The 14783-nt window shown below is 48.1% G+C and overlaps 2 protein-coding genes across 2 annotated transcripts; one reads left to right on the top strand and one right to left on the bottom strand.

Annotated features, from left to right (window-relative positions):
* Positions 1-155: 155 nt before the first annotated feature.
* Positions 156-341, bottom strand: MTLN (mitoregulin). The gene has a single exon (XM_088521319.1). It carries the CDS (start codon positions 339-341, stop codon positions 156-158), a length of 186 nt encoding a protein of 61 aa, XP_088377445.1.
* Positions 342-665: 324 nt separating this feature from the next.
* Positions 666-12839, top strand: LOC104570186 (two pore channel protein 2). Its single transcript, XM_088521320.1, has 19 exons — positions 666-692; positions 801-883; positions 1852-1966; positions 2384-2512; positions 2776-2892; positions 3697-3815; positions 3987-4088; positions 5096-5222; positions 6020-6221; positions 6858-7002; positions 7820-8005; positions 8490-8554; positions 8845-8932; positions 9227-9296; positions 9747-9966; positions 10203-10293; positions 10930-11043; positions 11335-11453; positions 12291-12839. Exons 1-19 carry the CDS (start codon positions 666-668, stop codon positions 12434-12436), a joined length of 2265 nt encoding a protein of 754 aa, XP_088377446.1. The 3' UTR covers positions 12437-12839.
* The last annotated feature ends 1944 nt before the right edge of the window (positions 12840-14783 follow it).

Here is a 14783-nt window from a genome sequence, read left to right on the forward strand (position 1 = left end):
CCGTTATCCCGCACGGCGCTCTCCCTTCCCAGCGAGGCTGCACGAGGCTCCTTCCCCGCTCCGCGCGGTGCTGCTCGGCGGGCCGGAGCGGCGCGCGGCGCCGCCATGTCCCGCGCGGCGCCTCCTCAGGCCGCCATGTCCCGCGCGGCGCCTCCTCAGGCCGCCTCAAGCCGCTCGAGCTGCTCCTGCGCCGCCTCCAGCCGCTGCTGCAGCCGCCGCTTGCGCCACTGCAGGAAGCGGCGCCGGGCGCGCGCCGCCTGCCAGCCCACGAGCGCGCCCGCCGCGAAGGCCGCCAGCAGCGCGAGCCGCACGGCGCGCGCGCCCAGCGCCTCCGCCGCCATCGCCGCCAACGGCCGCGCCGGGGCGGGCAACCCGCCCCGGGCGACACCACGCGGCGGGAGACGGGGGTGGCCGGCGGGAGCGGCGCCCGCCCGCCCGGCCGCCTTGGCCGCGGCTGCCCCGCGGGGAGAGGGCGCTGCGGGCGGCGAGGGCTCCGCGCCGGGCGGGCGCGGGTGGCGGCGCCCCGCGGCGTGGCCGTTCCCGCCGCGCCGCGCACCCCCGCGCGGGGCTTGGTGCGCGCCGCCCCCGGCGCGGCGGGACGGCCCCGCGCCGCGTTAAAGGCGGCGGGGCCGGGGGCGCTCCCCCGCGTCGCGCTGCCCGCGGCCATGGCTGAGGCGGCGGCTGCCCCGCAGGTAGCGGCGGGGGAACGGGCCGGGCGCTGCGGGAGGAGGCGGCGGCGGTGGGTGCCGGCGGGGCTCGGGGTCTGGGCGGCCGCCGCTCACGGCGCTCCCTCGCCGCAGGGGCTGCTGCTGGCGGCCGCGCTGGTGTCCGACGCGCAGTACAACAGGAACATCCCGTTCGAGACGTCGCCGGGCGCCGTCAGGTAGGGGCTGCCCTCGCGGCCATCCCTTCAGCCGGCTCCTCTCTCTGCGCTCGCGAAGCTTCGGCGGCCGCCGCGGGGCTTGGAGGCGCCTGGGGCAGCCCTTGCTGCAGGAATCGGTTGTTTTTCCAATCGCCGTTATCATAACGGTGTTGCCATATCCCCCTGCACGCCCCAAAACGTCCCTCTTGGGAAGCTGAGGTGATTCCTTGGCCATGCTGGTGGCCTTTACATCAGCGGGGAAACAGCAAGTCCTTCCACAAGAGCTTTTTCACAAACAAGAGGCACCCCCGTTGTGTGCTGTAGTGTGAAACCTGTGGGGAGTTCAGCACTGGATGTGTTCACGGTTAATGCAAATATTCCCTGGGGTTTTTGCTGCTTTGGGGCCTCTTGATTTATGTATTAAAAATAGATTACTTGGTATCTCTGTGCCTCTCTGTGGTGGCTTGTCTTGTCTCTCTGCTTTTTAACCTGCAAAGAAAAGAGGTTAAATATTTAATCAGGCTTGGTTTGTGTATCATGTGGCTTTCTGACCTCTGCAGAAGTCTGCACTCAAATTAAGGAGCAAGGTAACTAGAGGAAAAAAAAAATACATGTTTTCGAACTTAAAGTCAACAGAAGAGCACCTGTGCTTCTTCTTTCTGCCTTTTATGTTTCCTGAAAAGGAGTATAGGGACTGTCTGAGTGGAAGGAAGGACCAGGGGGAAAAAACAAGCTAATGGGGCTGGATGCTGGGCCCTAGCCCCTGGCTGAGATCTGGCAAGCCTGAGTCAACCCAGTCAATCTGAGATTGTACGAGGACAATATGATGGTTTCCACCAGGAGCTCTCAGCTGGCAAAAACTTGTAAACTTCTCCCTGTCCTCCTTGCAATATTAACTACTTAGAAAAGTGATCTCTGAAGAATATTCTGAGTCCCTGGGTATGTGCATTGAATCCATGGCTAATGGTGCTACTGCCTTCTTTCCGCAGGCTTTACTACCTTTATAACCATTGGGCGATGCAAGCAACCACCTATTTCTTCATCTTTCTCAACCTTTCCCTTGTGCTGTTTGAAGAACCTGCTGTGTATCCGCTTCCCTTCTTGGTAAGTCTTCAGGCCGTGTGGTAGCAGGAACACAGCTACTGCCACGTTGCCCATTGGAACACGTTAAGGATTTGTCTTGATGTCAAGGGAGAACTGATAATGATTTTCCCCTTGATAGTTTTGATCTACTGGAAATGCAAGGGGAGGGGAATGGGCATAGTAACGCAGTAGGAACCATGGCTGCCATTACTGACATCATCTGTGGCAGATGTGACCATGAGTAAAAGTGACACTTCTTTTCTTTGTCTTGGAAAACAACATCAGTCTTCTGCCTGATGCAAGTCTAGTCCTTGTATCTCAAAGCAAAAGTAATGTATTGCCCTCAGGACTGTTTTTCTGCATCCTCATCTCTGTGAAGAGATCTAGCACTGCACTCCTTTGTCCTGACTCAGTATCTCTTTTTTCCTTTCTCTGTAGGCTGCATCTCTGATGGAAGTGTTGTGCCTTCTGGTGTTCTCTGTCCGGCTCATGCACTTTGCGAAAGTCACCCCTCGCAACATATTTTGGAAGGATACCAAGAACATCTGTGTCATGGTTGCAATCCTGGTGAGTTAGGTCTACATACCTACCAGGGTTGAGGTGGTCAGTGCCGAGGTGCTTTTCTTCCTGTTGCTTTCCTGGCAATGAAGAGTCCTTGTGCATCAGATCCACAAGAGCCAAAGCCAATTCAACCTCCACCTCAGCCTGTTTGCCCCTGTTCTGTGTGTATGCGTTTTATTAGCTAACGTTGCTGTCATCTGGATATGTTTATAAGTCTGCTTCAGAGAATGTTACTTCTCTCTCTCTCTTTTTTTTTTTTTTTTCCTCAGATGTCTCTGATAGACTTGGCTGTCTTTGGGGCCCTCAGGATATACAATGTGAGGAGTGTTCGTTGGTCAAGAATAGTGAGGCCCATCTTCTTGATCAACTTTGCAGAGAGTCGCCAGGTGAGGAAGGCTTTTGGAGGGAAGTGCGTGGTGCAGGGCATGCATGGGGTAAGGTCGTGCTCGGTGAAAATTAGCAGAGAAGGAAGCGTGTTTCCTGTAAGGAAGGGAGTTTCCCCTCCAGCCTGTGTGGAAGAGCAGCCTCTATCTCTAAGCAGAGTTAGATACTATCCTTGAAATGAGTGAAAATAAGCAGCATTGTGGGCAAGAAAACTGCTTCTCCAGCACAGGGTGAATTTGCTGGGGATTGGGGCTGCTTTTATCCTGCCCTGGTCAGGGTCGAGTTACTTATTTCTGGAATCCTTCTAGGCAAACAGGCTCAAGTGTGTTGCTGTGCTTGGAAACTGAGTTCCCAGTCTAGACAGGCTGCCTGGACTTTGGTTCCTCTTGTCGTGGGGACAACTTGTCCTGTTGCTGAAGACTGTTTTGGTCCTGCCTTGTCATGAATAAACTACTGTGGTGTGGAGACCTGGAGGAGGGAACAACTGAACTCTCATGTTCTGAGCTTGGCTTTGGTGGCCTAGAGATTCTGGCCTCTGTCTCGTCCCTGGAGATGAATTTGTCCCTTTGCTAGCTGAGTTCCCAGTGGTATGAAGACTGGGTCTCCATCCATCCTCTCCTCTGAGAAGTTAAGAGGAAAGGCTTTTGCAGAACAGAACTGGTATGTCCAGGTCAGAATCTCTCCTGCTGGGCTGCAGAGGAGTTCCTGCGTCCCCTTGTCTGTCTGTCCCCGTGCAGGTGTTTCTGTGTAGGTGGGAAGGGAAAAGCAGCTACTGCCACATTTCTAAACTCCCATTACCCCGGCAGATTCGAAGAGCGTTTCGCAGCATCCGCAACACGTTCCCGGAGATCACCTATGTCTTCTTGCTCTTCATGTTCAGTGTTCTCATGTTCTCCCTCATGGCCTTGAAGCTTTTTGGTGAGAGGTATGAATCCTTTTCTGCCCAGAGTGGGTTGGGAAGACTGGGTGTGATGCTTTGGGGTAGGGGGGCATCTGGCAGCTCTGAGCTATACTCTGAATATGAGCACTGCTGATCCCTGCACTTGTGGGGTGGGATATGTGGCCTCTCTAATTAGAGTTGTCTGTTTCCTCCTAGGAATCTTCAGACAGCAGAAGGCTTGCCATATTTTACAAACTACCTGGAAATTGTGTTTGATCTGTATGTGCTAGTGACAACAGCAAACAGCCCGGATGTCATGTATGTTCTCTGAGCTTTCAGCTTGTGTGTGTGTGTGTGAATGCATCTGCAGTGCTTGCTTAGTAATATGACCATTGTGCATGGCCCTGGCACATCCAGGCAGGATCCCTAGTTAGAACAATTCTATTTGACTCAGTAACTTCTTTTGGAGTGGCAGTATGTGTTCTATTTTCCAACCTGTAGTGGCTTTGAGTTGTCAGCTTCCTGCTCTATAAGTGGAATCTGAACCAGACAGTGAGGTTAGGAAGACAACTGGAAAAGGTGTGCTGAAAAATTTGCTTTTCAAATAACTCAATAGCTAATAAAGGCTCAAACCTGAGGCCCTACAAACTTTGGCCCTGCCAAAACTTTGATCGAGTGGTTTATTTTTTGTATTTATTTTCTCCCTTTTTTTTAAGGAAGAGTGTTTTCTAGTGGCTATATGCCTTTTTGTCTCATAATATTTGCAAGTGCCCTGTGCAGTTTCAATGTGCACAATTGAGTTTATGTACAGCATGAGCCTTCCATCTTTATTTGTTCAAACTTGGTTGCTATTTCAGTTTGTAATGTGAAAGAGCCCTCAAAAATGCAGTTGCTTGGATGCTGCAGATGTGCTGAACGGAACTGGGGGATGCTGCTTGCACCCTGGGTGTTGGAGTGAGACACAGCCACTTCTCCTGGAGCGGGTGGAAGTGGAGATCTGAGTGCAACATTGCAGTGAGGGTCTGCAAAGCTAATAATTCACCAGCTTGTGGCTAAGACCTTGCTTTAAGCCTCTGCACTTAAGCTTATGTCAGGCTAGATTTAGCATCTCTGCTTTCTGTACCTCCTCAAAATGGAACTAAAGAATACAGGATGAAGAATGAGCAGAAGAAAATTCTAAGTTACCTAATAGATTCTTCCGTTCAGAGATGAAGTATTATTTGGCGATCCAAACCAGTACTTTGAAAGCCATTTAGAAGACAGTTTTCCAGAAGTGACTTTATTTCTGATTGTTCTACAAGCAGTAATCTTTCCCCTCTCTTTAGGATGCCAGCATTTGACTTCAGCTGGTGGTATGCACTGTTCTTCATTACCTATGTCATCATCAACACCTATATCTTCATGTCTGTCTTCCTGGCTGTTGTGTACAACAACTACAGAAAGCACCTAAAGGTAATGTATGGAGGGGTGAATAGTCACCAGCAGCTGCCTACCTTTTTTGTATAACTTTGTATGCAGGCACCTTGCTTTCCTGTAGAAAACCTCTGCTTCTAGAAAACATGGAACAGCTCTTGAATAGATGCTTGGTTTCTGGCCTCTGCTGGGGTTCTGCAAATGGCAAGCACAGATGGACTTTTTGTAACAAGGGACAGAAAACTCTGTCTCTATGCAGAGGACTGTTCTCAGCTGATTGTAAGCACACAGTGCTCCTGTGCCAGTGAGCAAGTCCTTAAAGGAAAGGAAGTGTAAAGTGAGGTCTGAATAAATCAGAATTCCCACTATTTCAGCCTTGAGTGAGTGCAGTGCAGTACTTGTGTCCAGAGGCTTAAGCAAATACTGGAATTTCCATCTTTATGGATGGGCAGCACATGTGGATGCAATGTCTTTGCTTCTGTGACCTGAGGCCATGCAGTTCTTGTGATGTTATTTTTTCGAACAATTTTTTTAAAAGATATTCCCCCATATCTTCTTTCTGCTAGGCGGCATCCTTTGTATCATGTCTTGCAGTTTTATTCCAGTTTTCCTTGCATCTTCCAGCAGCAAGGGATCTAGTAATCTCCAGAATGCTCTTGTTGCCAGTTAAATTGCACTTCCCTCACCCCATTGATTGTGCTGTACATCGTGCCTAATATCTCTCCAAAAGTAGTCTTGTGGGCCTCATCTTGCATCGCTGTGCATGGAAACAAGATGAAAAAGCAAAGGAGGGGGAAGAGGGGTTGAAGCTGTCTGAATTCTGAAATTCTTTCTAGAATGAGATCCGCAAGCTTGCTTACATGAAGCGCCGCAAGATGGTAGAGGCCTTCAACCTCCTGAAGGAAGAGGAGGGAGCCGAATTTGTGGTTAGAGAAGCCCAGTGGAAGCAGCTTGTCAAACTGGTGGCTCCTGATATCAGCAACTCCCACCGAGAGTTGCTGCTGCACATATCTGATGATGAGCAGAAGGGCTTCATAGGTGAGCAGCAGGGGCCTGCTGTGCCCACATGTTGGGAAGGAGGTTGGGGTCAGGAGCCGGGTGCTTCAGGGGGTCTGCCAAAGAGACCTGTGCCCTCTAATGGACCTAGAGGGACTTCAGGGCTCTCTTCCTGCTTCCCTATCCAGAGCGTTCAAGTTTTGAAAAGTCGTGTGGTTTTTGTTTTGTTTGTTTTTATTTTGATGCTGTAGACAGTGCTGGGTATACTGTGGGCAGCTCTTCACGTGGCAGGTTTGACCATGGACTGTGGCAGCTCCCATTCTCAGGGCTCTCCCTTATTAGCAGACTCTTCTGAGCAATGTGGTGTCCCACATGCTCTTCTGGAGTTTCTTTCTCTGCTCCTGATGGAGACAGGATATCAGGAATGATGGGCCAGTCTCCTCATTCCAGATCCTACTCACCCTGGTCACGAAAGGCTTGTGTGGGCTATTGGGCTCTAGCTTGAGCCAGTCTGCCAGGAGTGGGACAGAGGAACTGCCAAGAATTAAGTTCAATATGTGGTGTCCTGAGTTTGAGACTAAACCGTTGCAGCTTGTGTGCAGGCAGGTTTACATGTGCAGGTCACGGTCACTTTTGTTATGAATGCAGACTGATGTTCATTGCTCTTCCCTACTGCAGACAAAAAATCCTTTGTACGCCTGGCAGATCTCCTCAACATCCAGGTGATCACCCTCAAGATACGCAGGCATCCGCTGGCCCGATGGATGCCTCATCTCTACAACTCAACAGCAAGCCAGTTTCTGCGCAGCATGGTTAGGCACAGGTAAGGCTGTGCTCCTGGAGCAAGTGGCTCTTGATATCCCAAAGGGCTGCAGAGCAGTGGTGTAGCAAGCAAATGCCCTTCTGGGTGACATGCTGTAGATACCTCAGTGTGTCAGCGTCCAGATATGGTCTCCTTGGTGGGAAGCAGTTGGTGAGGACTGCCTGCCTTGAGCTGCTGGCAATGCTCTTCCTAATGCAGCTCAGGAGGCTCTTGGCCTCCTTTGCCACAAGGATGCCTTGCTGGCTCGTGGTTTAATTTGCCTAGCAAGACTCCCAGCATCATCCCTGCTGAGCTGCTTTCCAGGCAGCTGGCCCCCAGCCTGTACTGGTGTAGGAGGTTATTTCTCTGCAGGTGCAGGACTTTGCATTTCTCTCTGAAATCAGGAGATTCAGGTCTACCCATTTCCTTAGTGTGTTGGGGTGTCTTCTCTGAATGGCAAAACTCATAACTGGTTTATCAATCACTCTTCCTAATATTGTTCAGTCTTTTGATTCACTTGTCCAGTCTTTCTGCTTGAAAAAAGTACTGCTTGACTTGGTGAAAATTCAGTTGCAGTCGGTATTTAAGAGTATGTGTTTAACATTGAGAAACACAGTTGCATACCTTGAAGGCACGCGCTGTTTTCAGTGTTGATGTCAAGAGCAAAGCTAAAGTCCAGAGCAACTCTCCTAAACCCTCAGTTTGAGGAAGAATGGGCTGGTTGAGAAAGCTTTCTAAATGGCATTGCCTGAGGGAGGAGGTGAAGAGAACTCTGAATTAACCCTAGTATTGACCTTGGGAGTGGCAGACTGATTCCTTTTTCTTTCTTTTCCTGCAGGGGATTTGTTTGGACTTACGATGTCATTATTCTAATAAATGCTATATTCATTGCTTTGGATGAGGAAAGCCCCTATATTTCCTATGCAGAGTGGGTCTTCCTTGCACTGTATATAATTGAGATACTCCTGAAAGTGTATACTTACGAACCAAGGACGTTCTTTGGCAAAAACCAATTCTGGAACTGGTGAGTGGGCTGGGTGGCTGTTGTGAAGGCAGTGCTAAGTGAAGAGGTTCTGCTGGTCAAGAACTGCAAGTCTCTTGAGGGAGATTAGCTGACTGAGACAACTCGTGTTAAGGTGTAGTTGAAACGACTGTGAGCACAAGATGAAAATGTGCTCTTTGCAGAGGACTTCTGTCCTCTGTCCCCTCTGCTAGCTCAGAGCTTTCCCTTGTCATCTCTGACCTCTAGGTGACAAAAGACCTGGATCCGCTATCTTAACAAAGATGCCTTTGTGGTATGTGAACAACATTCCCTTCTGCTGGGCAAGGGGAGTGAGTTTTGGTTAACCAAGAGCTTTCCCACCTCTCTGTCCTGCAAATCCAAGAGGAAACAAGACGGTCCTGTGCAGATATAGGGACAGGGGTCACTACTCATCTGTCGTGTGGCAGCTAAAAGTCCATTCTATGCTGCCCACAAATCCAACAGCACTACCCTTCCCTCGTGCTAGGTTTGATACCCTGATCATCTTTGCTGCCTTGACTGCAACAATACTCAACACCACTCTAAAATCGAGTAAGTGCAGTTTAAAAAACCTGCATGCATTTGGGAAACCTGGTGTTCTTAAGACTGCTCTTTTGCAATCATTTTGGGCTTGGGAAGCTTGTAGAAAGGTCAAGGAATTTTCTGTAGGGTTTCTAAGAACTAACTTAGGCTCTGGGAAGTTTTGGTGGGGAGGATGAGGTAGCTTTTGGGGAGTCTTTGGCTACCTATTGCACAAATAGATAGTGCTTACTAATGTTTGAAGTCCATAGTTCCCTGCTTTATTTATTTATTTTGAAAAATAATCTGTTTACCTTTCTCAGCTACAGAGTACAACAGCCAACAAATTCTGGACATTGTCTTCATATTAAGGGTCCTCAGGCTAATAAGGATTGTTGATAGCATTCAAAGGTAACAAACAGAATGGCAAAGGGATAAATTTGTGGGATAGGCCTTAGAGAGTAGCTGGGAGATGGTTCCTTGCATTGCCTGGCAGGGTTGCTTTGCATTGACTGTGGCTACTCAAACATCCCCAAGACCTTGTCTGCATGTGCCTGGGATGAGCTGAGGTGCTGCAGCTTCTCTGAAAACTGTCATAATAAATGGGTACATTGGGGGATCCCTTGCTGGATGGGATGGGAAGATAAGCAAGGGCTTTAACAGAGCCTCCTCGTGGGAAGTGGTGTAATGAATCGTTTGCTGTAGGTTTCGAGTCATCATGAACACGCTGATAAACATCGTACCGACAATGCTGACATTCGGTGGGCTGACTCTGGTAAGATACCCTAGTGTCTTGGCTCAAAGCACTCCAGTTTTGCAGGAATGTGTTTAAAGTAATCCAAGAGAATAAGGTTTGGATAGAGGGCCATTTTAACTGTAAGTGCTGATTTGGTTCCAAGTTATTACACATGCAAAGAAACCTCGTTTGAACAAAAAGCTGAGAACGAGGAACCTATTTGTCTCTTTTTTTTTTTTTTTTTTTTTTAAGCACTCTGAGTTTGAGAATTCTCTATTCCCATGTCCTTGGGCTCCAATTTATGGCTTATGTTTTACTCCTGCGTGGGAATTGTCCTTGAATGGGTTCTTTACCTCTATCTACTCCTCAGCAGTTTTGCAGTAACACAACTAAAAGGCAAAACAAAACCTCCTGCAGGAACTAGCAAACTTGCTATGGGTCTTGTTGCTTACTGGAGAAACAAGTGATGGATGGAGTTTGTCTTCCCAGGTCGTGTACTATGTATTTGCTATCATTGGCATGGAGTTATTCCAGGGGAAAATCCAGTTCTTCCCTGCAAACTCGAATGCTCCTCATGCTCTGGAGTGTGGAAACCCAGCTCTCAAGGACTCTCTGTTTGCCCGTGGGAAATACTGCAAGAACAATTTCAATAACTTTGCTTCTTCCTTCATAGTCCTGTTGGAGCTCACTGTCGTCAATCAGTGGCATGATATCCTTTATGGTGGAAGGTTTAACCTTGACCTCCAGTATCATACTCTGCCTCCTGCTCCTCCTTCTGCCTTGTGTGTACCCATGTATATAGTGCCACATAACAGAAATAATCCCTGCAGAATGACTTTTCAAAGATTGCTACTAGGCCATAGTTATCAGTTTCCTCCCTTAGTGTCACTCCACAGCAGATGTTCTCCTCCCTTAGCACTTTAGCCCTTAACTGCTCTGTTATACTCTTTGCCAGCGGATTTGCCAAAGTGACTGTCCAGCCTGCAAAGCTGTACTTCATTGCTTTCCACATTGTGATGGTTATAATTATTGTCAAGTAAGTCTTGGTTTGCTCCCATCCCAGTCCTGGAGTGAAGGAGAAGGGGCTCTGCCCCCTGCCAAGGCTGTGCTGATGATCCAGGGGTCATGCATGAGGCAGCTTTTAGAGAAACACAAGATATCAATATGCACAAATATGTGAGGGGAGAATGTAAAGAGGATGGGACCAACTTGGTGGTGGCTAGTGACAGAACAAGGGGTAATGGGTATAAATTAAAACCCAGGCAGTTCCATCTCCATGGAGGAAGAACTTCTTTCCTGTGAAGGTGCCAGAGCCCTGGCACAGGCTGCCCAGAGAGGCTGTGGAGGCTCCTTCTCTGGAGATCTTCCAACCCGCCTGGATGCCACCCTGTGCTCTGGGTGTCCCTAATGGAGCAGGGGGTTGGACTGGATGATCTCCAGAGGCCCCTTCCAACCTCAACCATCCTGGGATTCTGTGATTTGTTAGTGTAGTAGAGCCTGTTGCATCTGTTCTTTTCTGCATCAAGTGCTGACAGCTCCCTGTCTCTAGCAGACATTACTATGAGCCCTGGGTCCCCAGTGCTGGGTTGTGAAATTGGCATGCCCATAAGCATAGGGGATGCTAGTGATGCAGTGCTGCTATGTAATCCTGCTGTTTCTTTCTTTCTTTCAGCATCTTTGTGTCATTCATCTTGGAGGCCTTCTTTGTGGAGTATTCACTAGAGAAGAGTGAAGTGGAAACAGCCATTGAACAGAAAATCCAGGAACTGGGAATGGGAATCCAAGAGTAAGTCCCTTAGAGAGTGAAGATGGATACGGCTGGCTTGGCACATCAGATGTAACCATGATAAAACTACTAGGTGGTAGCAGAGTCACTTACCTTGTTCTTGCAGGTGGAAGTTGAGTTCAGAGCCTGCCTTGGTATTGTCTTCCAGCCCGGGGCTGTTCTCCAGGATACTGGAGAGGTGATGGAGACCTGCAGGGTCACTGCAGTGCTTCTCCTATCTGAGAGGATCCACTGCTGCTGTGCACATGTGGCCCTCCCCTGGAATAACATCTGGTTCTCTTTCTTGTGTAGGGATGAGCTCCAGGATGAAAAACTGGTCGATAACATGGAGAGTGCTGAACATGACCTTGAGGGAGAAGGTGGAACAAAGCCACAAGCTAAGGGGCTGGTGTTTAAAATTGCCTCCAAACGTAAGTGTGACCCTGAAGACTTCTGGAAGTGGTAACTGCTGCTGGTCTGTTCCATAGCTGCTTTAAAAGAGGCCAGAACACTGAACTGTGCCTGGCAGCCATTCTGTCTTGGGAGAAGCTCCCAGAGCACTTCTGCTTCCTAGGCAGAAGGTTGGCCATGGGTTTGAGCTGCCAAAACCTGTCCTGGAGGCATTTAGAGAGCCCTGCATGCTCTGTAATGTTGTCTCTTTTACTTCTGTAGCAGAGCTCTTCCACTCTCCTGCTCTCCGACCTTCTACCTACGTACTTGGTGCATGCTTGACAGCTCCATAAAGACACTGTCTTCATGGCTAAGGTCCTGCTGTTAAGAAGCCTGTTCTCTACTGGTCTCTACTCCCTGTATGCACTTTGCTTTCCTCCTGCCTTGGATCACTGGGTAACTACATGTCACATTCCCTGGTATAATACACATACTTCTTTCTACTGACATTATTGCTGTACCTTCTTGCTGTCCTGTAGACAGATCCTCTTAAGGAAACAGATCCTCATGTTTCTCATTATGACAGCTGATAAGATCATGCATCCATTCAAGGAATCCTTGTAAAGGATTAGACCTTTAAGAGTTAAAATAAGTCTTGTTCTCAAGTGTTCAGGATGCTTAAAAGTAGATCAAATACAAAGGGAAGGCAGGTGGGGCATTGGTGGATGTGGTGGGTTTTTCTGCTTTGTGTAAAACGAAGTAGAAACAAGATTTGAGTAGGAGATTCATTGGGGGGAGATTTCTCAGAAAAAGTTAAGCAATAGGAATGGAGCTTTAGACTAACTTTCTGTTTCTGTTTTAATTCCTGTCCCCCTCAGGGTACCGAACAGTTGATGCTCTGCTTCAGCGTATGTTTGAGGCAGAACTACCCCCAGAGGATGAAGGTCCTTCCTTTGAAGAGATCTTAAACCTGTCCCCTACTGATGCTGTACTGAGAAATGTCACTTTTGAGGCTGCTGCATAATCTGGGAAATCCACAGCTATGGACAAGGAGAAGCTACTTCTCAGCTGTCCCTATGTCTCAAGAGTGTCCTCTGGCTACCTTCAGTCAACCTGCCACTGCAGTCAGGTGCCTGGGGCCAGATCACCTACAGAAGGGGCAGCAGATGCTGGAAGTGCTGGAGTTGTTGTGATATGAGCTTTATCTGATGTAAAGTCTCATTTAAATGTTGAACCTGGAAATATGGTAAAGGAAAAGCAGGGGGAGAGTTGGTGGGCATGTGTATCATACCTATACTTGTGTAATAAGACACTACTACCCACTATGTTATGAAATATCTTAGTTCTTGTAACTGGAATTTTCTATTAGTCACTTTTTATATGCACATATGGATGAGCAGAAGCTGAAATAAACAGCTTTTGCAGCAGTGTGGTATGGTAGTATGTTCAAGTCAATAGTCTCTGAAAAGGAAAAAAATCTTGGTTTCTAAGAGTGGAGGGGCATGTTGTGACCTTCTGGACCTGTAAGCAGGATTTCAAAGAGATGGAGCTGGGTACAGCTGAACCTTGGGAACGAAAGGTGGGAGGAGGTGGTGCCTGTGTTGTTGACATCAGGAATAAACCTCTTACTACATTGGTGTTAGCAAGAAGCAGGTATAACAATCCCTGTTCCAACTGGCCCCATGAGCATGTATTACCCCAAAGGTATATTTCAAATCAGTTCCTTCTCATAATGCCAGAGCCTGCATTTAAGCCATCAATTGATGATTTAAACAATCAACCTCTGTAGTTTCTGGCACTGGCTTTGCTCCTCTTTCTTCTTCTAGCTGGCCTTCTGCTCTCCTTTTATCTCAAAACTGTTTCTATCAGTAAATAACTCCCATTCTGGCTCTTGTAAGGCAGTATCTCAGCTGTGAATGAGTGGAATACAGTCTACAAGGCAGAGTAGTGAACAGGTGTAACAAGGTAATTTTCAGCTTCTTACCTTCACACTGCTCCACATTTGCCAATGTTACTAAAGAGTAGGGGCTATTCTTAAAGCCTTGAGGAAGCATGGTCTGGCACAGCTGCATTTTGCTTTCTCTTGTGGGAATTTCTCCTTCAAAAGCAAACAGCTTCTGACTTTGTCCGTCCCATAGGATACAAAAGAAAGCATCTTTTACTGTAAAAGAGATGTTGGTATACTGTTAACAACACTAATCAAGGAGAGTGAGGTACTGCTGGATATACATCAACCACTCTTTTATTGATAGCCCTTACATCTTGTTCTAAGTGATGTTCCTATGACTGACATTCTCACAATAGTCCATGTATTAAAATTAACTATTCTGATGTTGGCTACTGACTTTGTAGGATATAGGTGATTCTTTCCAATTCATTAAATCTGCAGATGAAAAAGGAACTTTTACCTGAATCACACTGTTCTGCTGTGCCCAAATCTGTCCTACCCTGTGCAGCTTTTGCTTCATCTAACGGTGGGCACCTTTGGAATGGGAATTCAACCCACCTATCGACCGAACCCGTCCCTTCCCTTGGATATGGACCTCTATAGCCCAACCCTGCAAAGCTTTCACCTCGTCTTACAGGCAGGCGACTTCCTCTCTTAAGGATCCTGTTTTTAAGGAGAGGAATGTTTTTACCTTCCCAGGAGTCATGCTCAAAGCATCTTGGTTTGGGGATCAGAGGTTGTCCCTGAGAATCCCTTAGTGTCAAGTCCTGTGACAGCCAGAAACTGTCACCAAAAATGAGAATAAACCTCTTAAGACCTATGTAGCATTAGGAAGCAGGCATTTACTTTATTATATGCATGGAGGATTTCTACACCTATCATGCATCCCATATGTTGTGTTAATCAAAGCTTATATCACCCTGTTACATTCAGGGTCATTACATTTTTATGGAATGATCATACATATTCATTGCATTTCCTGCAACTAATTGCAATATATCTCATGTGTATGTGCCCTGTGTCCCTTTGGAGGTCCCTGGTGGTCTTTGCAGACTGCTGGTGCTTGTCTTTCTGCATCTTTATAATAAACTCTGGTAGCTCCGTTCCATCTACAGTCCCATGTTGCCTCAGGGACCTCGATTTGGCCACATTGCCCCGTTTCAAGTGGATCACTGAAGATACGGCGGTCCTTATCTTCGTCTTCAACCTGTTTGCTGTTTTCTCTGTGCTCTCCCTTGAGGTACCAGCAACAGCAGCAAAATTGATTTTCTTGGGTGCCTCCTTGTCTGGGGCTTGTCATCACGCCTGGGGAAAGCTCCGGAGCAAGCATGGGGGCAACTTTTGCTCATGGAGGCCAACGTGCGGTGCCTGCTGGGGCCCATAGAGCTTAGGCCATGATGGACGCGGGTTTTTTTGATTTATT

Source organism: Tinamus guttatus, unplaced genomic scaffold (assembly GCF_059628265.1).
Source record: "Tinamus guttatus ecotype Peru unplaced genomic scaffold, ASM5962826v1 Tinamus_guttatus_pri_ptg000116l, whole genome shotgun sequence".
Classification (NCBI taxonomy): domain Eukaryota; kingdom Metazoa; phylum Chordata; class Aves; order Tinamiformes; family Tinamidae; genus Tinamus; species Tinamus guttatus.